The 26,524-nt window shown below is 44.7% G+C and overlaps 1 protein-coding gene across 1 annotated transcript in view; it reads right to left on the reverse strand.

The window, feature by feature from the left end:
• The window catches only part of col27a1a (collagen, type XXVII, alpha 1a), a 60,377-nt gene extending 42,689 nt beyond the window's left edge, over window positions 1-17,688 (reverse strand). Inside the window, exons 1-4 of the mRNA XM_047570237.1 lie at window positions 17,298-17,688; window positions 13,382-13,452; window positions 6,958-8,663; window positions 3,781-3,834 (exon numbers count right to left, since the gene is read on the reverse strand). Coding sequence (XP_047426193.1) covers window positions 3,781-3,834; window positions 6,958-8,663; window positions 13,382-13,452; window positions 17,298-17,350 — 1,884 coding nt within the window. The 5' untranslated portion in view covers window positions 17,351-17,688. The remainder of the gene's footprint in view (window positions 1-3,780; window positions 3,835-6,957; window positions 8,664-13,381; window positions 13,453-17,297) is intronic.
• Window positions 17,689-26,524: the final 8,836 nt, after the last annotated feature.

Genomic DNA, 26,524 nt, shown 5'->3' on the forward strand with positions numbered 1-26,524 from the left:
ACCAGGGTGTGGCGAAGTGGAGGGCTATCAAAAAAATAAATAAAATAAAATAAAAAAAACACCAACCTCTGAAGAGCGATGTAGGGCGTTGCTGTGGGTCCTGTGGTAATAACGCTGCTGTGCACTTCGTACCGAATTTTTAGTTGAGACAAACTAGTAGAAAATCCAAACAGATCATAGCTTCTGATGTTTCCTGTTATGGTTACATGTTAGCTGCGGTGTGGTATATAAATACCTACGCTTGGATCTGCTAAATTTCCACCATATGCTCACGTTAAAGCCAAGATATATATATGTGATGCGATGGTGGATCTCAAATCTGGACGCATTACATCACTCCAAATGTTACATTCCCACACAGAATATTTTAGACAACAAGGCCATTTTAATGGGCCAAGCTGTAAACATGCTCTGACTTTAAACACCAGCTTGTAAAAGACACTTTAAACGTATATGTAGCCGCTGTATTAAAGATAAAAGAGAGTCTGTGTGATGCGGTGCCAAATGAGACCCGATGGGGCTGCGTCTGATGGCGTTAGATTAAGAGAGCATGTGAAACTGCTGGACGTCTTCATAATTAAAGATCCCGCTCTGCCTCGAAGGAAACAGGGAAAATACATTTTGTCACAAGTGCGTGTCTTGCCATTGCCAAATAAAAAATTATCATAAAAAAAAAGGAGTGGAATTTTCAGCCACATGAATTACAGTAAAGCTTCGTAATAACACTGGGAGAATGAAGCGATTCAATAGTCAACGTCTGAGAGCTAAATACATCACGCATGAGTCCAGAGTGCACGAAAAAAGGAAATAGTAAGTAATCCAAAGTGTTATTTAGCCATTCACAACAATAACAGTAATAGCTCGTAATGGCAATGACAAGTTTGAAAATTAGGGTGGAAATCTGCAGCTAATATTAAGCCAAAACATTTAAAGTCTGGTCCTAAAAAGTGTATTAAATTGCCCAAAGGGGAATGCAAAAATTAAATAAAATAAAATAAAAATGAGAGCACAGTCTGTGATTTTTATAGTTTTTGGGGCTTATTAAAAAAATACTGCACCAGACTCATACACACGTCTTTCTCTAGGGATTATAAAGACCCTTAAAAAGTGGATCTGTCACCTGTTGCAACTGAAACAGCCAAACACACATTAAATTCATAGTTTTCCAGGTGCCCTTCAGGACCTGAATTCCTGTACAGGTGGACAAAAGTGGGAGAAATCTGTATCGTGACAGAGGAGGAGAGGTTTGGAAGTGAAGCACGAGGAAAGACGGGTGACAGAGATTCTTTTCACTCAAACAAAGACCCTTTTGACCCGGCAGGCTCCGAAACGAATGCGCGCATTCGGGTCCTCGGATGGAGGGATATGCGCACTCACGATGCATCCGCGTTTCCTCTCTCGCACCCTCCTCCTACCACCACCGTCAACTCCAAAATCCTGAGTCCGACTATTCACAGACACTCAGCGAAAAAAGTCTGTACCGTTTCCATGGAGACGGCATCTCGCACTCACATGTGTGGGATCAGGGGTCAAGGTTCATGGGTGGTGCTTCTTGGTGCCTCAATGGTGCTCTGTGTGTCATCATACAGACTTCCAGTAATCCAATGCTACGGAAGGTCAAGCCAAAAAAAAAAAAAAAAAAAAAAAAAAAGGGAACCTGCTGCGACTGGCTCTTTCTCCAGGAAAACACTTTGAGTAAAAACTCTTTTTTTTTTTAGAAAGAGGAAGTCACTTCTGATTAAATCACCACCTGTGACTTCTTAATCAACACAAGCAGCCTGCAGCATAAATTCATATTTGGAGTCAATTATTCTCAGTGATGAACCAAATTGAAACCACTCTCTAATCTGGCCTAGACCAAAGACTTCGCTGAAGCTCGGAGCTGCGTGTTTGTGTTTGTGCGGAAGCGTGTATAGGCATATCCGTGTTTGCACACACAACTGGCAGCTGCATTTAAACTTGATGAATGCCGTTGTTTACAGGAAAGCTTGGTAATCTGTCTCACTCTTTATATAGGCAGGTCGTAAACACAGCCACATATGTCTGCGCTCCACGGTGTGGAATAAGTGCCGTCGTGTGTGTGTACACACACACACCGTGCGAGCGCGGATGTGCAGCGGCGCACGCGTTAAATGAAATGGCTGTGGGGGTCAGACTCAGACGGTGGCGGCGTGTTTGCACGTGACCTCTGTTAAAGCGGCATCAAAAAACCAAAGGCCTTCACGAGCGCTCCTTCATTGAAAAGACTTGTTTTCATTGTTTGCGCTCCGCAAACCGACCACTTCCACCGACAATGCCGCAGGCAGTTCAACAGCTGGTTTGGAGCAGCTGACAAAGGCCATGTCTGAGCCGGATGTAAATCAGCATGACGCGATCGGTCGACGCGTAGTGCTGATGAGTGATGTATCGCCGAGGACGAGTAAGAGCTGAAACGTCCAAACCGGTGCGGACTCCAGCCAAAGCTGGATGGGATGGGAAGTGCTGATGGGCTTAAATCGCTTTAGCCGCACAAAGACCTCCTGTGGTGTTTGGGGAGTAGTAGTAGTAATCACTTGTTTTTGATGAGTTTAAATCAATCTGTCTTCTTTGCAATGTAAGTCTTGTAATGAGCATTTTACAAAAGTAGCGAAAGGCTTCCTTCTGGCTGCATCCAGAGCAGCGCTAGTTATTCTGTCAGTTGTGACTTATACGCAGTTTAGCTTTGATCCTGCAAACTCTCATGTCAAGGTGCTAGCGTTGATTTGTTGCATGTCATGTTTGCTATCTTTGACTACGACAGCGCGCAACAAATAATTTAATTCATTTTGCAATTTGACCTGTTCCAAGCCAGCGTTTTGTGAGACAATTCAATATATTAAACTTAATGTTTGCACTGGATCAGAGCTATGACAGGTTGGCTAACAGCACCAAATTCACTCCACAGTCCATCCAAAATATATATATCATTGTTTTAGTTTGGGCCTAAGCGGTAGCCCGTTTACACTGACCATGCACTGGCTATTGCCGAAACATGTGTCAGTCTGAATCCATAAATTAGGGACTGAGAGAAACTGAGACTGAGAGGAGGTCCCTGAAAGAATACCCTTGAATGAGAGCATATCTGTTTAACTGCCTTGGAAAGAGGGGCCTTTCATTAGTGCAGAATGGGATTCCTATGAAGTGTTGGTGCAGCCTGCTGCAACAGCTCAGCCAAGAGAAGAAAGTCCAGTGGAGCCATGTGTTCTCTGTCTGTTTACAGTGCTTTTATTAGGCATCCTGTGGCACAGGCAGCCTTTTGAAAGGCCGTCTTTATAGGAGCTTTCCTGTTTATGCTTAGGGGTGGGAGGTCAGCACTCGCAGCCCCGTGCTGAATATGGTCAATCCGCCTGCATAGGAAAACTTTGTGTGTGAGTATATGAGAGAGTTTGTGTGTGTGTCAGCTGGTCGATGGGAGGGATTTAAAGTGATGTGGGAGCCTGGCTTGGCAAGTTATTATTGTAACTGCAGAAAACAGACCAGGCGTTTTGCCTTCCAGGCAGTCGTGTCTGTTGTTGTCTGTTTTTTTCTGAGTCACTTCTCTGCCGAGGAGGTTATTATGACTGTTTGGACTTTCAATCAATGACATATGCCAGCGAAAACACAAACAAGCACAAACACACCATCTAATCTAAATAAAGATGTGCTTATTGACACGTTCCTTTAAAAAAAATCTTGGGGTCAAACACCACACAGAGAGGTTCTTAAGGGCTATAAATGGAGGTGTGTTCGATGCGGCTGGTAGAAGTTTCGTACGTGACTTACCCGAGGACCCCTCTTGCCTGGCAGGCCTGGCTTCCCTGGAGGTCCTGGGAGTCCCTGGAAAGAGATTACTCAGTCAGTGTTGCTGATATACAGACACACAAATGATCTTATGCAACCTAAGCAATCGTCCTCTATCACGTCCCGTCAAACCGTCAGGTCATTATTAAGACTCTTCGCGTATTTCCACAGCGAGCCGGTCCCACGTCACACAGGCTGCACTGTCTCTGCAGGGTAAAATGTTACACCTTTTCCTTCTGAAGCAATTCCATCTCAAGGTGATGAGAGTTCAGCCTTATCCGTCAAGACGTCCCAAGCCTGAGCGGCAGGAAACCCGGAGAAACTCTAGAAATAACAGGTCATTTCCTGCGCCACTCAATGCCCCTGTGTGTCTTTATCGGGCTCGTTTTCTTTTAATCAAAAAAGAGGAAAAGGTGAAGTAAGGATAAACAGAGCACTTGTGGCTATTTTAAATAACAGGACCAACTGTTTTGGGGTTTTGGGTTTGGATGTAAACCGGTGTTAAAGCATTTATGTGACATTTTAAATAATGTTTTATTTATGTTAAATGCATCACATTATCTTTACTGCCACGTTAAATTAGATGCCCAGGATAGCGCTGATATGAGAGGGCAGTAAAACAGCAGCAGAATCTACCATAAAGTTCAGTTACTGATGTGTAAGACTTGGACCGTTTCTGCAGTATTGGTTTTCACAAGGCTATGAACTTTAAGAGACAACCTCAAAACTACAGCCACCATCTCCCAAACATAAAATTCGATCATAAGCTCTGTCTTCGTGCACAGCACGGCTGTCCGCGATCTGGTTTATAGCACTGCGGCGATTATAACTGCCCCCCCCCCACGTCTTCAGGGGTGACCTCCATGGTTGAGACCACCCCTACTGTCGCAGGTGGTGTGCTCTGTGGTGGCCTGAAGACCTGTCAACATCAACACACACTCCTGTCCGTCTTGACACCCCTGCTTCCACCCTCCTTCCTTACACTTGTTTGTTTGTTTGCTCCTGCTGTCTTTTCCTATTTGCACCTGCTAATCTTTAACAAATCTTTTTTTTTTTTTTAAGAGTATTAGTTTAGATTGCCGCTCAAGCCAGGTAGATACTGTATAAGTGGCATAAAGTTAAGACTTTTCCAAATCACTACATCTCTAAAGCAGCATCAGGGTAAAAGCTGCTTTCAGTTATGTTGTTTAGACTTGCTGGCTGTGCATAAGAGGAAATCAGACTAATGTATTGTTGTGCATGAAGTTATACTGTGTGAAAGCATCTGTTTCAAAGCAACTTGTTTGGCTTTCTCTGAAATGTTTTCGAAACTACTGGCGATCTCCAGGAGGCTGATACCATGAGTTGAAACTCTTAAAGGTTCTTAGATGTTCTTCGCATCCAAGTAGAGGTAACTTGAAGGTACAAATTAAATGAACGCAGAGAGCTAAATGTGTTTGCAATTTTGAGATCTTCAGTTAAGGCTTAAATAATTACCAGGGCCAGTACTGATTCACTTCAATAAATGATCAGATTAAAATTTGAAATTCAGCAGAATCAATGAGCATCTGAATCATTTTCAGGTATGCAATGGAACGGATCTCAAATCTCAAAGGAGATAATTTTTAAAAGCTGCAGTGAGGAGGCCAAAGGTGCTTGAGAAGAGGAACAATGTTTTATCTTTGACTAGACTGGATGTTTCTCCTGGCAGAGTCCAGTTTCTGCCTGATGGAAACAAGTCCAAATCATTCTACTACTGTGTTTAAGTTGAATATTCCAAATGGTTAAGCAAAGGTGATGAATGACAAAGCTAATGTTGAGTTATTGAAGCTCTGAGTCTGGCTTTTGACTTGAGCTGTGGGAAAAAAGTGAGAGAGACGGACAATACACACGGGACTTGTGTTTATAAAATCTAAGCTACGTTGAAAAAGAAGCATGACTGACTTCATCTGGGATGCTCCCCAGAAATTAGACATACAAGCATGCACTTCTACGAAAAAATAATCAATCCAGCCTAACGTCAAGTCGATTTAAGTTGGGGCCATGACAAAACACACACATTTTTATGCACATTTACAATAAAACCCAGTATAGATAGAAAGATTTAGTACATCTCTGGCCCACAACTCCACCACAAGTTTTTACTTTTCTTTTTTTGTTCTGAAGTGTTTTAGTTTTGAATGTTTTGGGGGTTTAGGCACCGATTTATATTTAAAGCACAACTCTTTTGACTGGTGATGTGCCAAATATATCGGCACATGTAAATTTGATAGGCAGTTTTTAGGTAAATTACCTTCTAACATCCCTTAATGGTCCTTCTACAATGTTCTTGCTATGGTAGATTACCAGACTTTATTTCAAGATTACAGGTAACGCCTTCTAAATGGCAGTAATCTGGTTCACTGTAATTATGGTAAGATCTGGTGTGGACATGTATACAGAGGTGAATAAGCCAATCCTAGACAAAATGTACTCTGAAGTCTGCAGCAGCAAATTACAGACAACTACAATGAATAAGCATGATCACACTTAACACTAAGATGATTCAGTCGCAGGTAGAAGTACAAACACACCCAAAGAGCCACCAAAATGTCTTGGCCCATTCAGTCATCATGGAACTGGGATGCATGATGGGTGTGAACTGAATGCTGAAAGAAAATCCGAGAGAGTGGACATGGCTGCCTGCGTGTTCCTTGCTTCTAGTGATACTAAAAACCTAGCCTTTGCGCCGGCTTTGGGTAGCCGAATGTTTACTGACTGCTCTGACCCTTGACCTTGCTTTGAAAGGGCGCCATATGACCTCTTTCTGACGGAGGAATCTGGTGCAGAGACGACAAGGCGTCAGACCTGACACGTCACACCCAGCCTGGAGGGTTCTGTGCACAGAGGAAGGAAGAAAGAAGGGACTTCTAACTTGTGTGGGAAAGGAGATGGTGCCATTTTAACCTAAATTTCTCTCTAGTGTCTTATTTCTAGTCCCAGAGCACTTGAATCCAACCTAGTCTGTCAGTGGTGACAAAGACCAGCACAGACTGGGACGAGTCTTAGTCACTTTTACCACTTCACTAATGTAAACTCAACACCCACGACTGCTAGCACTAATGGACAAGACATACAGTAGCCTCGTAGTGTGCTGTTCATCTTGATTTCCAGAAACTTAGACTGAACAGAGTTTCTCACCTGCAGGCCAGGTTCTCCTTTCTGTCCTACAGGTCCAGCCAGCAGGGAGAACTGCGTAGGTGGCACGTCCCAGCTCTGGAAGCCATCAGTGGCAGGTGGTGTCACCGGGTTGTATGAAGGCTTGGTAGGTCGTGGTGTGACAGGGGCCTTGGTGGTTTTGGCTGGTTTTGTTGGCTTGGTGATCTGCTTGGAGACTGGCTTGGGGGTTTTAGCAGCTGTAAATTTGGAAGTAGTCGATTTCGAGGGGCTAACTTTGGACGTTGTTGGTTTAGAAGGGACTACTTTGACAGAATTCGACTTGGGTTTGAACGGAGTGGCTTTGGAAGGTGTAACTTTAGGCTTGGGAGTTGTTTTCTTGGCCGCGGTGGGTGGTGGTTTCTTTGGGATTGCACTGAAGGCAGAATCAGGCTTTGTCTTGGAGGGTTTGGTGCTGGTAGTGGCTGGAATAGTAGGTTTCTTCTTGTTGTCTGTTCTTGCGATTGTCTTTTTTGGTTTGTTTTGAGCAGTGGGCTTGGGGGGAGTGGGTTTGTTGGAGGGAGTAGGTTTGGAAGGAGTAGATTTGGAGGGAATAGGTTTGGAGGGTTTAGGTTTGGAGGGAGTAGGTTTGGAGTGTGTAGGTTTGGAGGGAGTAGCTTTGGAAGGACTAGGTTTTAAGGAAGTAGGTTTGGAGGAAGTAGGTTTGGAGGGAATAGGTTTGGAAGGAGTAGGTTTGGAAGAAGTAGGTTTGGAGGGTTTCTGATTAGAGGTTTTGGAAGTAGAGGGTCTTGGAGTTGGTGGTTTCGTTGGGGTTGCTGCTATCCTGAGTGGTGCTGTGACAGTTTCAGTCCTGGTCTCGGAAGGTGGGGAAGCCAAACCAAGCTGAGCTGTAACTGGCATCACAGTACCCAGGAGGGGTGTATGAATGGTTACATGGTTTGGCTTTAGTGTTTGGGTGGGGGCTACATATCTGACAGCCGAGGCAGCAGCAGCAACACTCTTGGCAAGGCTGAATCCTGTGGACTTTCTGGCGGTTTCCGGGCCACCGCGTTTAGGCGTAGCAGCAGTAGCTGTGATGTTTGTTTCTCGTGGTAGGATAGGCAGTAGAGGAGGAAGGTTAGGCCTATATGTGTCAGCTTCCCTGCACTGTTTCTTAATGTACCTGCAGTAGTTGTGAGCTGCCTGTGCAGAAGGGACCAGGTCAAACTGGCAAATGGCTCCTTCAAAGTGTGCTGAAGCTTGCTGCTGGCTTGTGCGCCCCAGCAGGAAGGAGCCATGGAGCTCTGGAGCCAGTCCCTCCTCACTGTCCCACCCAAAGTCTGCATGAACACTCTGCTCTCCGCAGGAGGCATATAGAGTCACTCTCTGTCCATTAATTCCCAACGCCAGCTGGTGCCACTGACCATCATGGGGCTCATAGGGAAGCGCCACAGAGGTGTTTGGCCCCGTGTGTAGGACCAGACTTCCCGGTACAAGCTGCAGACCAAGAAGGAGCTTCTTTCGGCCTGAGAGCAGGGTGAAGAGGAAAGCACTGTTGACACGGTGTGAGCGTACACTCAGGACCAGTGCCAGGTGGGGCCAGATGGCCGCTGGAAGAAGTGAGCGCAGTGGAGCCTCAATGTGCGCCCGCTGGTTGAGGATGATCCCCGATCTGAATGGAATGACCCCTGCTGGCACCGAGCGTGATGGCTTCTCTCCCTTAAGCCCCAACTTCTGGAGGATGTCCACATCTGGAAAGAAGGGACAGCGGTTAGATATACAAACAATGACAGGCTTGTTTATGAAGGCCATACCCATTACTACCTGCTAAGCACTGCTGTAAAGACTTCTGATATCATCTGTTTTTCTGATTATCATTAACATTGCGTCTAAACCATTACGCAGTCTGTGTGTGCTAAAAAACAGAGATCAAGAACAAGACATCACATAAACTCCAGGGGAAAAGAATGTTAAAGGGAAGCTACAGCAAAAACATCCATATCTAAACAGGATATGAATGCAAAATCAAGGAGCTGCACTGTTCGTTTGCTCAACATGACACTCATCGCCCTCATGTGGAAAGGAACAATACAAGATGAAAAGATGAGGGAAAAAATGAAAAAGAAATACAAACAACCATAAACTCATTGGGATTTGAGGTCACAAAATTACTTCTGTTGGCTGTATAGTGCCACATTAATCCAAAACAACTCTATGTCCAGCACTGAAATTAGTATGATTACGGGGAGAGCATGGAGTGCAATTGTTTAGTTGTTTCCTGCTGCTTGCGTGGGTAGACGCCGCACAGAGATTGCTATTGCAGCTTCTGTTTACAGTGTCTGCGGTTTTCAGAATCACTCTCCAATTTTGTGATACATTAAACTCTGAGAATGTTCAAACCAAGTGCCGCAAATGCAAAAGGAAACCGCTCAGATTCCACATCCTTAATCTCTGCTCATAATTTAACGCTCAATGTTACATCATTGTGTGGAGAGTAAAGGCAGCCAGTGCCAGGAATAGACAATCAGGATAAAGGGCCTAATCCTGTCTTAGTCGCAACCTGGTAAACACAGTGGATCAGAGATATTGTTTAATATCAACAACCTAGTTGAGGTTCTAAATGTGTATTTTGTGGTGAAATTACGTAACTTCCACATCAGCAAGCATATTTGAGTGCTTACTGTTATGAATGCTTAAGTATACGTGCTGTAAACGATTGTTTGGTGGTTGTTTTTAAGGCTATAGGGATTTAATGAACCGAACAACATCGGCATCATCAGACAACAGCTTTCCTTTCTCTCCTATGTCCTTCTCATCAATAGAGTCAGTTCAAACAATCAAAACATGGCCACAGTAGCCATAAGTGAGTACAACATCTCCCTCTCTGGAGGCAGAATACTCTTCCCAGCCTCTCGGCCAGCTTTGACTCGCTATTCAACGTTTCAGTCACAGTGGTCGCCAGCTCTCGTTCTCCCTCTGTGACCTGTGATCTCAGACGAAAGGCCCCTCACCATCTTCATTGTTTCTGGGCTCACTCTGACCTGCGGTCACTGGTCCTTGTCTAATGGGGACGTGTGTATAGAAGCCCTGCTTGTGTAAAGACAGAAAAATAGGGAAGCACTGTTGATGAGATGACAGAAAGTGGGGAAGACGAGGGGAAAGACAGATGAGATGCTCCAAAAGTTGCTGACATGGGAGAGCAAGGACCTCAATGAAATGCTTGTCTATGTACAATAAAAGGCTCGCTTCATTAAACCGCCGGCGCTCAGACTTTGGAAACATATAATTGCACGGAAAGTTAAAAAAAAAAATTTAGAAAGGGAGTACGATCCACAGCACTGCTGTTAGTTATTGAGGAATTAGACTTTTCAGAAGAAGTTCTCACAGAAAAGGACAGCTGCTGTTGTAGAAATAATGAGTGTTACTAATGCAAAACATACTTTTAAAATACAACCCTGTACTGTACCATATAGAACAGTGAAAAGTGATCCAAATGTAGGCTACTCTAGTCTACACAGAACGTTTTTAATGGTCTATCCTTGCTCTGTATGAAGCTATTAGACTTCCTCTAGCTTCAAAACATTAGGGCTTAATAAAAACAGAACCAAGGCCTACATGGGGTATAATGTATACCCGTCCATACAGTGAATTCTCCTTTCTGTGTGGTCTCTACTGCAGTAAAGGACAACAGGACTTGGCTGTGCGGCAGAGACTACATTAGTTCATTCTGTTCACGAGGCCTGTCTCTAATCTCTTTATCTAAAAAAAAAAAAAAAATTACTATTACTGGAGGATATACCAACCATGCAGTTTTAGATATACAGCACACTGTATGTTTCCACAGACTTGTGTCTAACAGATGGCTGCAGTTCATAGCTACACTCTGTGCCAAGTCACTCAAGTAGGACAGAGAGAAAGTCCAAGGCTCTTCAGTCTGTAATCGTATCCCTGGTAGAGGATGAAGTCACCGATTCACACTCAGATGATCTCTCTTTGGCCGGCCTGTGCTAGTCTACAGTGAGCCATTTATAAAAATTTCCTAATCATGTGCACGGCAATACGTCGCGCGTATTTCCCACAGCATCGCATTTGGAGTCGACGCTCGTGAAAATGAATTACACGCTTGCAAATGGACAAAACAGGCGACCCGGGGCTCGGTCACGCGATCATGGTGTAGATAAGGGACAAAAACATAGCTGAAGTTTAGAGCGGTCCACGCGTTGTGTCGTGTCGTGTTCTCCAGGCTTCAAAGGAGGAAACAAGGTGAAAGAGAGGCGTGATTATGTGGCGTATTTCTAAAACACTGCGACCCAAACGCAAAACTTGTTCAACTAAAATTATGTCATAATACAGTTTGCAATGTACTAAATGGGTTCATGTTTCAAAAATGAATCTTGGGCAACCACTTAACCATTGAGCTGCTCGTCTGCCAAGTGTACTCCATGGCCTTTGCTACTTCTAATGTGTGTGTGACCACTGCTTTGCACCGGCCTTGCCCAGAACTACTCATTTAGAACTTGACCAAGGTTTCGGTTTTTGTAGTAGTAGTCAACAGCCTCGGCTCTCAAGGGGAGAAACCATGGTTGAGGGATCAGAGGAATCTCACTCCATATTCTAGACAGAGAGGGACTTTGACAGCATCACTTTGAGCAATGCGCTTCCAAGAGTGCTTCTGTCTTTGGCTAAAAATGTCCACTTCATGTGTGAAGACCAGCGCTCTTTAATACAAACAAAGAAAGAGACAATGCCCTTCTTTATTTCCCCCTTATTGCTCACCCTGTTAGAGTTGACCAAGTATTTAATGCAAGTCAGCACTAAAAAGAACACATGTGAAGCTTAAGATGGAGCTTTGACGTTGTAACCAAAAAATCATTTGAATTAGAAATATAAACAAAAGTTTTATACCATAACGTAATGAACCGAAATTATATTTGGTTTTGTCTGCGATCAGTTTTCGGTCACTGCTTCGCCCGGGCCGATTGAACTCCCTGCTCTGTCAGTCTCAATCATGATGACTGGAGAAGCGAGGGGGCCGATGCACTGGACTGTATCTATAACTTTTCATTAGGGGAAACCGCCAAATAGTACAGAAAGTAGCGCAAATGATCAAAAGCTGTCCTAAAGCATTTATTGCAACCACACCAAATGAGGAGTAGCCCAATGGGGTGGAAAGAGCTCCAGATTTCTTTGGTCGTTGGAACGCTCTTATTGTTGTACCAGAATAACCGAACTGTTTGCTTAACCTGCACTGCACATCCTCAATTAAACCTACAATAGCTGACTGGTTTGGCCACTTGGGCGCCATTTGTGATGTTTTGGGCTACGCAGGACTTGAGGGAAGTACCTTGACCATATTCACCAGCTAGTTATTAACTGTGTCTTCTTGCTGTTTGGTGCCAAGTAAAAAGTTTTTTGTGTGTGTGTGTGTGTGTGTTACAATTCTCTGGACAAGAGGTTCATTACTACAAGGCAGGGGTCTTCAACAGTTTTTTAGGCTTAGGACCCCCAAACTGATGGAAACGTTAAGTCGGGACCCTCTACCAGCTATATGTGTTCTATATTTAACTCGGCTAGTTCAAACATGTGTAACAGTAGGGTGGCTGTGCAACTAAACACAAACACACATATAAACAATGCACTGTTAGCTTATCTTCTACTAATATTGCAGCATGCACCCGGGCCTTCCTGGGGACTGAATAGGGTCTTGGCCAATTGCGGGGAACCTGATAGACTCAGCGTGTATTATGCAGCCTCATGACTGGCTCAGCAGTGATAGGGGCGGGGCCTACGGTGCACGGGAGGCTTAGATTGACCAGGTCTTGGCTAGTGTGGCGCTGACTGAAAGATAACGTCTTCTGCCCCGATTTATCCCGTTATTAAAATATGCTGGATTCATGTTAATGCGTATTTAAAGAAATCTTGAAAATTGTGGGTCAAAATTACAAAAAACAAATATATATATATATATATAGAGATATAGAGAGAAAAATGTATAATCAACCAAAGATGTGGTGACCCCCCCTGCAGTAGACCCCTTGTTGAAGACCTGTTTTGAAATGTTGTCTTAAGAATTGACCCAGTCTGCTAATAATCAGCCTCTGCAGAAGTTAGAAACGTTAACTCATATTTCATCAGTGACTTTTACATCCCGTCACCTGGATGTTGTAAATCACTGAGGTGTGACACAGAGAGTGTTTTGTATGATCTGATCACTCCCTTTACTCACTGAACGCGCTCAACACCCGTCGTCATGGCAACGGCTGGACCCAACTCTCACAGCAAATGCATTTATGTGCTTGGGCTGCGACCAAAACAGGCGATGGATAAATCCAATATCTTCCCAGTGCACCAATAAGTTTTACAGTTTTTTTTTTTTTTTTTTTAATACTTTTCTTTTTCCCCTCTGCTTGTAAATGTTCCAAAGAAAAAAAGAAAAAAAAAGTGTGGAGATGAGGAAGCGGTGCCTTACCTTCAGGGTGCACTTGTGTAAGTCCCAGGTAACAAGTACAATATAGAACTGTACAGAGCAATAGGGCTCTCCTGGGGGAAGAGAAGAGAAGGACGTTAGATGTTTATTAATAAATCATTAAAACAATAACTCAAACCATTACCTGTTTTTATGGATCATTTATAATCATTTCTAATAATATAATATCAGACGCTGGTTGCCAGGTTCTTAAAGATCTAACTGGAGGCTTTTCATCTTTTCTATTTGAATCCATTCATAAACTTTAATGAGTTTTCTGTGGACACCCATTGTTCTCTGTGTATAAATCTAGTAATTAATTAAAAGTTTTAATCATCATGTCATGTCAAACAGCTAAACAAAGGTCAATGTAAGTCCTCCCATGTCTAATGCGCTTTAACATCTTAGTAAAAAACTCCAGGTAAAATGATACCAATAATTAGAATTATATGACCCTAAGAGGAATGTTTTAAAATTTACTTTAAAAATGGCAAAACAGTTGTCGGTAGGAAATCTGCGGCATGTCGCTGATAGACCGCAAAGCCATAAAAGTGTCTGAGATTAGCCAACGACCTTAACATCACACGAAAACACGCGCGGGCTGAAATTAAATTCCTCGCCTTGTAATTGAGCTACCAGCTGAATAACAAATGGGAGCTGGATTCTGCAAAAGCACTTACAAAACTCTTTATCTGAAACACAAACACAACGCTCCGGGTTTGTGGTTGGTGGGACAGAAATACTATCGCAGACTCCATTAACTCTCCTCCCAAAACCAACATGCACCCACACACACACACGTAACACACAAAACAAAAACAAAACCGATCTCTCTTCCTCTTTCTTTCTCTCTCTCGACGCCCTCGCCGCATCCAGGTGTGCGGCGAAGCGGTTTAAACACAGACTGACCGGCAAGTGGATTGAGAGCTCAGCGGGGGTTCGAGATCTGGTGACAGGGAAGGGGGAGCCACTGTTTACCGCTGGAGGTCATCCAGACACACACATGGTCACACACACACACACACATTTGAGGAGGAGGAAATGTGTAAAACAGCTGTGGCTGGAGGGCTACAGAGAGGCAGGCAAACAGGGCTCAAAATACGTAAATGTGGGAAAGACAGAAACTGTTGCATAAACACATTTACCTGCACCACAGCAGACAAAAAATAACTCCACAAAGAGCCTCGAAATCACACAGGGCTGCTTCCCAGACTGGCAAGAATGATTATAATCAAGGTGTGTGTGCGGATATCTAAATGTGTGCGACGGTGCACTCACACGTGTGTTTACGGTGTCTATGTCTCCTGCTCTTCCAGCTCCTAGTTGCTAATAAAGCTTCATCGCAGTCATCCCCACACACAGCTGGCTGTGGTTACTCAGGATGTGTGTGTTTGTGTGTCGAGAGCGTGTATCGCCCAGACTCTGATTCAGTGTCTTATCAGCTGGGGAGAAGAGATCCGCTTTCCGAAAAAATGAGTCACGAATTCTGAGATATTTACTGCAGCGAACAGGGCCCTCAGTTCTGCTCCCCTCGCTGTTTTCGTCGATGGAAACTGGACCACGTTTCCTGGGAAACCGCATGGTTTTCCTTGGCTTTTCACCCTAAAAGTTCTCAGTAGCTTGTTTAGAGATTCATTAGGGCGCTTTTGAAGTGTACGTGACAGGTTGGGATTTTTTTTTCTCCTGCGGAGCGGTTGAAGGTGGTCAGACTGACGTGGGGGGGGGGGGGATTTGTGCACGGTGCACATTTAAATCAGGAAGGCTGACATCTGTGCGCTGACACTGTCTGCTGTGGTTTTCATACTGCAGCCCTGAGCTATGACATGACTCGCTGAGGGAATTCTCGACTTAGCTGAGTGGACAAAATACAGAACGGGTGAACAATCCATCCCCTCAGGTCATCCGTTACGCCAGACATAGCTTAATGTCGAGGTTGTGCTGTGAGCCAATTAATTCACGTCTCAAAGACAGAAAGGGGGAACAACGCTGCTCTGTACTGCTGATACTTTATAAGTTCCTCTGAACTGTGTTTAGCATGTGTCACCAAGCAACAACACCATTTCCTCAGAGATAACTGTCTTTGACCACATCATCCATGTCAGTGACTCTGATTCTAACCTCTCGACCCCGAGAAAACCAACCCCTCCCCGCGCGTGCCTGCGCACACACACACTCAAACAGCAACTTGTCTGCAGGCCGGCAACCAGTCAAAGGTTGAGAACACAGAGAGAGAAAAGGAACACAGAAAGGCCAGTGTAGTTTCCGTCCCTATTCATGAATGTGGACTGCTCGACGATTCCCTGAAAGGATTTCCTAAAGGTGATCCTGCCCCGAGCGCACACATAGGTTGGAAAATTCCTATGGATGAAGAGGGGGAGAGTGTAAGACCAGTGGAACACTGAGCCGGTTTTCTTTTTTTTCTGAGGTCAGTCTCCCGCTTGTTTACTTTATGATCCGCATCAGTCTTGTTCCAAACACTATTATTGCAATGAGCACATGAAACTGCATGGAAATGGCACGTATTTACGGGCTACGGAGGTAAATGCAGTCAATTGAGATATAGTTGAGATTAGTAACTCAGTCATTTTGGCCGTTTATTACACTTAACAACTAGCTGTTGCCTAGAGTAAATGCCCAAATACACCCATACACCCTAGAAAAATGAAGAGCGAGACTTAGGAGGGTGACCCCGTGTGGCCAAATGACGCACCTGCAACCGACGCCTCAGTTAGCAGACTACGTTTATACCAGTGCATATCCCAAGTGAATTATCTAGTTGTAGTAACACTGAGCCGTGGATAAAATTGTGGGTGTTTACTAACAAGTGAAGTAACAAGCTCCAAGCAGGCCCGATGATCTGACACCATTTGGCCAATTCATGCATTCATGAAAAATGAGGGGGGCGGTGGGTCAGTTCCCTGGACTTTCCAACTCCCCAGATGACTTTACGATCGTTGTCTCCCCATTCATCAGTTAACTAAATAAGATGTTGCGCACTGAAGACAAATGTTAAGATAACTTATTTTAATGAAACAACGGATGCAATAATGAATGAAGGAATGAATGAATGACTTGAGTGGATTTTCCCTACAAAAAAAAATGCAACAACATTTAGATCTATATATTACAAGGTGTCATGTGTTTTCACATGGTGTGTTATAGCACAGAGTAGTAAAATGACGCGTTTTTTAATATATATATTTATATACATATATATAAAGATGACTTTAAACCTAAGTAACCCCTTATGTTGGTTTGAATCATCTTTTCATTAAAGCCCTTACCTGCCTTAAAGAGACGCTCGTTTTAACTGCTCTGTGTAAACGTGGCTGCGTAAACGGAAAAACATGTAAAGCATCCTAACAACACCTAACAAATGGCCCAGTGGATGATGATGAACCCCCCTCATGAAACTTTATAGGTCTAAACGATCGCCTGATTCGCTTGCTGTGTCAGATGAGTCAGTTTGGTAAACACTACATGAAAAGGTTTCAGCAGGCGGAACCTTTCAGGGGGATGCCTACATGAGCAGGATGAAGTGCCTTGCACAAAAGCGCACAGATTCGTGGGAATAATAAATGTGCGGTGCAGTTGAAAATAAAGACAGAAAAACAGGAGGGTGGGGGGAGTTTGGAGAGAGCCTGGAAAGAAAACCGGTGTTTGGAAAGAAAACTGTGAATGCCGGGCTAAATGAGAAATGACGCGCATGGTCCAAACAGAGCCCCATCCAGAGCCTCAGCAGTCCCCATGTGAACATCATTCATGCACTGTGAGCTGGACCGCAGCCAGCCGGCACATCTCAGGTACGCACATGGAGGCACTCGGGTCCTTTTAATTGTAACTCACTCACAGTCAGGGATCTCTTACCAACAGTCCCTAATCAGAGCACACACAGAACTCCAAAATAAAAGTTACTTACTTTGTGTCTAGATGAGAGGTTCTGCAATCTCTCCTTCGGGTGCCTAAATTCATTTGTATTCATTTGTCCTGGCAGTCAAAAACCTGATCCGTTAATCACAGCGTGACTCCTTTGCAAGGGGGGCAGAAGACACCGGTCGCCGTTTTACGCATTTGACAATCTTGAGATGAAGTTCCAGAGGAAAAAACTCATGTTGAATTGCCTGTCAAGCCCGACATAAATTCCTTCTGGCAGGCTGGTTTGACAGAGAGTTTTCCTGTGCGATTGCCTGTCGATATTCCCTTGTGTTTCATTCATTTATGCCGATCCAGATTGAGGGACGCGCAGCCGGAGAGAGAAAGCTGGGTTCGTTTGAAAGGGGTTACGGAGTCAGGAGCGCTGGACTCATCCCTTTCCTTTTTAAATAGGCTTTCTGTGGGTAAAGCGATGGCAAACGCGCCGCACGGCCAGGTGTCAAGTTACAGCCCAGCGGTTGAGTCGAGGAACTACACGCCTTCTCCGGGGGGTGGCCACATGAATCTTAATCCATGCGCCATGAACCGGTTAACCATATGAATGAACCACGGTGACACGATGGGCAGCGCTCCACAGGCAGAGAGTGGCAAAAAGGAACAGCTACTCCGGAGGTTCTCCTTTATGTAAGATGATTAACACGCGGAATCGTTTGCTGCACATATCACTTGTTTTAGACTTGTGTGAGAATTTACCAGCAAATGTCAGCTTTGTTGAGTTCCCTGTAATCTCATCTCCCCCAGGAACGAAACGTGCTCAGTTTTGGGAAAGGGAGCAGGAGAGGGAGTCTTACCAAAACAGGCATAATGTAATTTTTAAGAGTAAGCTTATAGTGACTCTCTGGAAAAATGATTAAGCCACATGTGATGTGAATTAAACAGTTTACACATACTGCTTTGCTTCGGGCCAAGTGTGAGGCGAGAGGAGTGTTAATGGAGACAGGCAGAAGGAGATGCACCTGGATCAGCTCCCATTACCTTAATAGGGGTCGCGGCCTGATGCAGGGTGAGGCCGACCCCTGCACAGTCACCAGGGCCGGTAATTACCACATCTGCTGGACATGTTTCATGGAAATATAATTTCCCCGAAACACCAAAACGGTGAGAAAGCAGTTATCAGAAGTTTAATTTCTTTGGAAAGGGTGGAACTCCAAATCAGGACAAACGCAGAAACAAATAAATAAATTAGCTATTTGTGTTGCTGTTATGCGTAATTTTGCGCATTTAAAAAAACACACACACAGCATGCAGTCATCTTAGATAATCTTCCAAATAAGGTTTAATCAGTTTGTTTTGATTGTACTTAAATCAAATTGAGTGGAGTATTTGGGTAATCGCTGAACTAATGGGATCTTATCACAGCAACACAAACATAAATTTAAATGAATGAATGCATGTGTATGCATATATTACAGCCAGCAACAACACACGGCCACATCGGTAGATAAACAGCTAGCTGAGGGGGAGGCTGCAGAGTCAGGACGGTGGGGACTTGGGCCCATTAGTTGTCAGTCTTTGAGCCGACCGGCCAGAGGCCGTTCGCGCTGAAAAGGTCACGTTGAATGACGGCCTGTTACCGGGCGGAGCCGAGTGCGTGTGTCAGCTTCGGTGATCTCCCCTGATTTCAGGCCTCGAGCCGTTGGCCGGCCGGCCCGAGGGGTGGGCGCTAATGGACGCAAGTCATTAACATCCTCTTTACAGTCCCCTTCACACACTCCGGGCCTTGTGTTTCAGCGCCGGGTGCCACCCGAACCCTCCCATGCGCTTCCAATGAGCCGCAGCGTCTCTGCCCCCTTCTTCCAAATTACAAACTCCGTGCTTGCTAGCGCGCTCGCTGCCACCCCTTAAAGCTGCTTAATTATGGTCATTGGCACCAAGTCTGAAAGCTCCCTTTATCCCCCCCCACGCTCCAGAAATAGGTCCTGCCGAAGCACACAGGCAGCCCAGATCAAACGCTCCCCATAGGGAAGGGGTCATTACTGGTACGCAGGGCGGACACAGCCCAAAGGGTGCCGGGCCACGCCTTGAGCCCAAATTGCAGCCTGGGCCTAGTGAGGACACAAGACTGTTCTTTGATGCACGGTAAGAGTAACAGCGACGCAGCCTGTTTGGATGTCAGTGTTTACAGTGAGCTATGTACTGTACATACGCATAAACAGCCCGATACAGTGTTTTTGCAGAGTAAGACCGAAGAAAATTGGGCGATGCGCTTGGTGGGGTGTTCGCATGTTTCTCATGGTTTATTTTTATCCGAACGTAAGTGTTGCTTTTACATGAAAATTGCTCCCAGGCGACAAAACTCTTCAGAACGATGAAAAGGGTTTTTTATTAAACCTGTGTCATTTTTTCATCTTAACACTGACTAAATGACTTTAACAGAGGCCTTTTTCAGACATAAAGTAGCATCGTGTCGCCCAACGAGTAAACAGGTCGCGGAGACAGCCACCTCAGTGTAGGTGTATTTTCTTGGCCGGCAGCGGCAGAGGTTACGGAGGCGGTGGCGGCGTTGAATGAGACAGTGCTGTTTCTCCCAAACTCCGCCGCGCACAAGAAGACTGTTCATGCGAAGAGGGCGTGTGCGTGCGTGAGAGGGCGCGAATGCCCCGTGTGCGAATGTGAGGTGTCCGTGTGGTTTGTGTTTTTCCTTTTACAGGTGGTTCTCTCCACTTGTTTGCGCTCCTGGCTCCTGGCTCCTTCCTGCGCGGCGATGGCTGGGCGACGCAGAATGGGAGGCGGAAAGTGGTCAAGCGAGTTCCCTCCCGCCACGGTCTGTCACCGTCAGTCCCATTTTAGTGCATCTCTATTTAGCTTTGTCTTTCCTCTCTAATCCGACGCCATCTGCTCACACTAACTCATCTATCTTCTCCGCTTTTGTCCGGTAAATCTTCTCCACCTCTTCCCTCGTCTGCTTCGCTCTCCTCCGTCTCTCTCTTTTCCCCCCCTCACCACAAGCATTTCCAGTGCTGGCACACGAGAGTAGACAGCCACCCTGAAAACAGTGCCACAACCATAATGAGCATGTTGAGTTCTCATAATAACACCAGAATAACCTGCTGGGGGAGGCAGGCTCTTTTGGGGGCTGTCTCTCAGAACCTGGACTGTCAACACTGCACAGATCTGCACTTGTTGAAGTGTGAAATACGGAGCTGAGTTTCCTCACTGTGGACTGTTTATAGTTCGGTTTCTGCAGCGATTGCAGCTCCTGCACCGTAACGCGCGTTCGGGCCGAAGGTATTGTTGTAAGACAGGAACTGATGCACATTTAACGTAACGTGCACTTTCCTCATTGTCTGGGTGGAGGGGAGGGTTACATAACGTTTCTTTTAGCTCTAAGCTGGGTAGTCTAAATTCGTTTGGGAGTGAACTTTATCTCTCTAGAGAAGTTTATCACCACATAGAGGCCTCCATATGCATTTTAACAGAAAACAGAACCCTCTTATTTAAAAGAATGAGTGGAAATTATGGTAAACAGGATGAATCTTTTTATTGACTCAATTTTGGCTGTTTTCCTTTCTTGTTCCTTTCTTGCAGACAAGTCAGGAGCACAATATTTCTATACAGTGGTGGAAAAAAAGTTTTCGGACCCCGTGCATTTGTGAAATATTGCATTAAGAATCACTCTTAGGTCTTTAACTGCAGTTTCTTTTCGTATAGTCACAGACAAATCCTAAAAAAGCCATTAAAAACCTACAATTGATTGGTTCCATTAAAATACATAACAAATTTGGGGTTATTTTGGTTCCAGTGAGCCACTAATGAATGCCGTGCTTCGTGTCTATAGAAAGCCAGTACATTTGAAAGTTCTTTATTGACAAAAATGGTTCTACAAGGCTGTCAAGAAGCCCCGGATCAATGAGAGACAGAGGTTAGCCTGGCGCCTTTGGGCCCGAGCTCACCAGAAGAAGATTCTGTGGTCAGATGAGCCCAGTTTCCAGCTTTTTCTTCCTCCTGCTAATGTGAGGGTCGGCAGAAGGCCAGACGAAGCATTATCTCCAGCGTGTACAGTACCTACTGTCAAAAACGGTGGAGGCAGCATCATGGTTTGTGGATGAGTGAGTGCTGCTGGAGTTGGTCATCTCACTGCATGCGATGGAACATTGAATTGAAAATATTGTGCCATTCTCCAAAACCACATGATCCTTTCTGCACGTGCACCAGGTCCAAACTGGATGTGTCAACAAGTTAATGCCCCTTGCAGCACATCTGCTGCAGGAGCACAGAATCCAGGTCTTGGAGTGGCCAGCTCAAAAATCTGTGGTGGATTATCAAAAGGCCTGTTTCAAAGCGCAAACCAAAGAATTTAGAAGAATTAAAAGTAGTAATTCAAGAGGAATGGGACAAGATTACTTGTCAACACTGTGAAATGCCAGCCAGGATTAGAGCTCTGCATGCTAATGGCAGAAACTGTATTTTTTTTGTGTGTCTGACCAATGCAGCCACACCTTTTGAAACGCAAAAAAGACTTTCGCCCAAATATTTCATAATAATATTTGAGATTGTGTAAAATTTTCCAAAAAAATAAAACCACTGTGCAGTCACGTTATAGTTTGATTTTACGCCTGTTCACGCTCACCTAAGTCGTACCTACCTGGGCGTGTTGGTGACCACCTGACAAATCCCTGGCTTTGACTGCGAGTTCCTGAGAAAAATCCCTGGCTCTTCAGCCCGCTACATGTTCCGCTATGTGCGGCAGCATGCCTCATTGTCTGTCTGCGGTTTTGTGCAGAGTAGGTAGTTTGCTTTTAGGGCTTCTGAGAGTCGTGCAAAACTGTAAAGTTGTGGGCCAGACAGGTAAACAATGAGGCGAAGCCAAAGGGGACGGTTCAGAGCTAGAAGTGAATCCTTTCACATTCTTTTCGCTGTCATTGTTTAACATTATATTGTCATAAAGAAGTAATTTAAGCACCTTGATGTCTGAGTGTCGCACGAAGGATAAATCTGAGTCCCGTTAACCTTCTAGAAAAGACTTTTAGGAATATCGAAGGTTAGAAAAAGGTTTTTTGAAATATCTTACAATAAGTGGAGCAGAGTTCTTGGCATCGTAGTCTCTTCATATCTGTCACATTACTATTTTTTTTTATTATTTTATTCCAGGCACACCCACTGTTGACATAGAACCAACGTGACACTATCAAAAAGGTGCAACACACCAAGATGTTAGTCGGCACCTGTGTGAGTGTAAGCACAGAAGGTGTACTGTACATACTGTAAGTGTGTGCACAGGTACGCGGGCGCTTGGATACGCATGTGAGCGAACCTGGCCGCGGTGATCGCTGTGAAATTCCACCTCTCAAGCCCCTCCCGCCGTAAACAGAGCGACCCTGACGGCATGTACAGTAGGAGAAGCCCTCATTTTTAATTCCAGGCACATTCCCATTGAGCATAATGAAATCCCACCTAAGTATCGCGATTCATCTCCTGATCAGATCTACTTTCAATTTCCGATTCTTCGCTTATCATCTGCCTAACAGAGCCATAATTCATTCTTATTCTGGACACAAGGCTCTGTATTGAGCTTGGATTGGGCCACCAGAGACCAGGGGAGCCTAAGTAGAAACAGCAGGGCAGAGTGAAACCTGCTCCCTCTGGCATAAAATCAGTGTCCAGATTCCAGTGATGCCTTCTGTAAAAGGACTTCATTATGCTCTCAGAATATGGACTAGACAAATATTTGGCTTGGTCATTATGATGCTGTATCCACTCCCCCCATGGATCCAGGTCCTACACCAGGCGCAGTGTTTCTGCATCCCAGAAATGGCTCACCCCAGTCCCCCCGCTGGCCTGCCACTGTCTTCATACTGACACGGTAGTGGGAAGAGAGGAAAACTAAATTCTGCACGAAATGCAATGGATGTTAAATAAGAAAAAAGAAAAGAATAATGCAAATCATATAATACAAATATATATAAACCTGCAGCTCCTCTGACATAATTCAGAAGTGGCCAGGAAGTGTCACTCCCTCAGCCCCCAAGTTCCCTCCGAACAGATGGTCTTTCACTCGGGTTTTTCTAGCTACTGCTCCACTAACACACACACACACAGTCGCACAGTCACATTTCATCACTGAAGAGGACATATATTCTCTTCACACGGACAACCCTAAAACCAAACCTTCACCCTGAAATGTAACGATTTATCGGGACTTTTATTCCCAAATGAAAGTGCAGTCCTCGTAACGTGTGGACAGATTTATGTCACCAAAACATGAGCGGCCCACGCACACAAAGGAGAGGCTTTGTATATCAACGACGTAGCTTCTTTAGGTGCTGCTTTAGTTTGTAAAGGTCAACATTTTTTGGAACATATTTTCTTTTCTTTCTTTTTTTTTCTTTCCCCCTGGAGGATTGAAATCACTCCCGTGTCGGTGCACTAAATGTGCACGTTACACAGTTTAAAAAGACGAAAAGCCGAACAATTGCAAAGTCAGTTAAGTTACCGTTACGGTAAGCAGCCCTGTTAAAGCACCACATGTCATTTTGGTTTTCGCTGGGATTAACCAGGCAAGATGTGAGTGTAAATTAGTGAAGTTTAGAGGTGCTTGCCATGCATATAAGTCCATTTTGACTAGCTGTTCCCAGTCTTTATAAGCCAATTAGATGCTTTCTTTAGCCTTAAAGTGCCAGTGGAGTCCAGACGAATGCGGAGGAAGTGCGTACGGAGAGGTCAAACAATGTCTGAAACCCACCTCCCTCCATCCTTTCCAGTAATGGCACTCACTCCCACTTCACACATCATCTGGTCTGTATCTGTCTCAAACAATATTCTATGTTGTTTTTGTGTGTATACACACAAATAAACAGAACAATTGTTTAATATACACAGTCACCCATTACATTAAAACCACTGACAGGAGAAGTAAATAACACCTTGTGACAACACGATGTTCTGCCAGGAAACTTTTGGATCTTGCGTTCACCTTAGACATGTACCACCCACCTAGACCAGACCAGGTGCCCCCACCCCATAGCAATGACGCTCCTTGATGGCAGCAGCAGGATGCAACACACAAAAAATGGTTTAGGAACAACTAAAAAACAAAACATGAAAAACAGCACAAGGTGTTGACCTGGCCTCCAAATTCACTAGATCCCAAACGATCAAGTATCTGTGGGATGATCCACAGAGGCCCCTCCCCTCAACCCATAGCATCCAACAACCCCCCACTAATGACACCACAGGACACCCTCAGAGGACCCATGTCCATTCCCTGATGAGTCACAACTGTTTTGGAGTCACAAGGGCGATCTACACAATTTTAGGAAAGTGGTCATAATGTTCTGGCTGATGCCTGACAGCATAGACAGAAAGTGGGAGCTGGTAACTCAGTTTTCTTTAATCCAAACGAAGGATGTTTTTTCTTCAAACAGCATCATCCAGATGAATTATAATCACATTTTTTTTAAAAATCATAATCTGCCTTTATTTGTACCCAACCGTTCATTTAAAATGCCACTGACCAGCGCAGCGACGACACAGGACGTCCCTCTGCTTTTGGCGCACGGCCGGTAGCCTCGGTTAATGGCGCTCGTGTGCACACTATAGATCGTTTTACGACTACAACTACCACTTTGTGTGTGTGTATGTGAATGTCGACTGTTAACTGTCCTGTAAAGCAAAACTGTTCCAGGCCGGCGGCTGTGCCTGAGAATCGCCCTCAGATGGTTCTGATAGTGGGATATTATCCGACTCAGTGTGGCTGCAGTGACTGCAGGAAATTGGAATATTTTCCTATAGACACTAGCAATGGGGCCATATGACATTGTGTCCTGTCCGCACCAGCGAGATGACTTCCTCTTCCGGACCTTGACACGAGCCATCGCCATTAGCGCGGCCAAACTGAATGCTCCTTCTTATTAACTTGGAGCCCGGTGTCCTTACGCAGCAAAATGTGGCTTATTGTACCGCTCGTAGCCCCAAGCACCGGGGCTTTCCGTTAATGGTATTTTGAGCATATTTCAAGATTTACGAATGAATCTTCTATCGGGAAAAGCAAACAGGCCCTTAAGTAATCCTTCTATCTTCTATCTTTACTTTTAAATGTATTTCTTTCTGGATCTCTCAGTTGGACCTCACTATCAGAGAGACTGAACAAATGACAACCTTCAATTTGCAGTCGTCCTGTGTGCCACGTGTGAAAGGTCTTACAGGGGCGGATGGACTCATGTTAGCACGTAGGCCGACGGTCCAAACAGGAGATTTGGAGGAGCCCTGATTGTGCTTCGTAACCACTCCTGCCCCCTCTTTCCTCTCCGCGAATTCTCCTTTACAGTTTCTGTGACCCTACCTCCACCTCCTGCCTCTCATGTGCCACAGGAGGAAGCCAAGTTTGGAGGGGAGAGAGGAAAAAGCTTATCCTTTCTTTAAGTCCACCAAAAACTCTCTCCGCGCAGGCCCTCAGGGCTATACAATAAACATTTCATTTCCTCTGGCGAGCAATAGGAAGGCTTATATGATGTAAAAGAGCAGAAATAGCGGCTGAAAAATGCTTGTCATTCTCCGTTTCTTGGGCTGCGTTCAATCCTGCAGTCGAGCGCTAAAGCCTGATGTTCGGTTGTTTTTTTTTATTTGAGGAAGAGAAACTAAAAAAAAAGGTCTGTTTTATTCAAATAGACACAAAATGACACAAACGATGACTGTCAGAAAATGTTTCCCTGGTCGTTAATTGAGACGTTTCAAACATTATTTCTACACTATTTTCTTAAAAAAAAAAAAACGCCTTCAAAAGACCCTTTAAAGATCCCAAAACTACTATTAAATATTATTACAGAGCTTGATTGATGGATGGGATTTCTTTGGACACTGTAAGTTTTTGAAGACAGACCTCTGCACGGAGCGCGGCCAAGCCACACATCCCATAATGGTGGGGATAAAGACCACACCGATGTTTGAATCTGTGCTTTCAGAAAGGGGCATCCTGGTGAGAGGAACCCTTCCCTTCGCCGTTTTTCTTTTTCCCCTGAGTTGGTTTTCTATCATCTTTTCTTCTATGCACAGTAATGAAGGATGCCACCCAGTCCCATAAAGGCGTAGTTAGACTTAATGATCCTAAATTGTAAGTGTGCAACATGTGCTTTAGAAGAAAAAAAAAAAAAAGTACCCATCACAATCTGAATAGCAGAGATTTGGTCAAATGAGAGAAAAGGCTAATTACTTGTCTGTATTTGCATTCTGAAGTGGTTCCAAATAAATGTGTTGCGGCCCGCTGTGAGTCGATGC

The sequence above is a fragment of the Mugil cephalus genome, chromosome 19 (assembly GCF_022458985.1).
Source record: "Mugil cephalus isolate CIBA_MC_2020 chromosome 19, CIBA_Mcephalus_1.1, whole genome shotgun sequence".
NCBI lineage: Eukaryota > Metazoa > Chordata > Actinopteri > Mugiliformes > Mugilidae > Mugil > Mugil cephalus.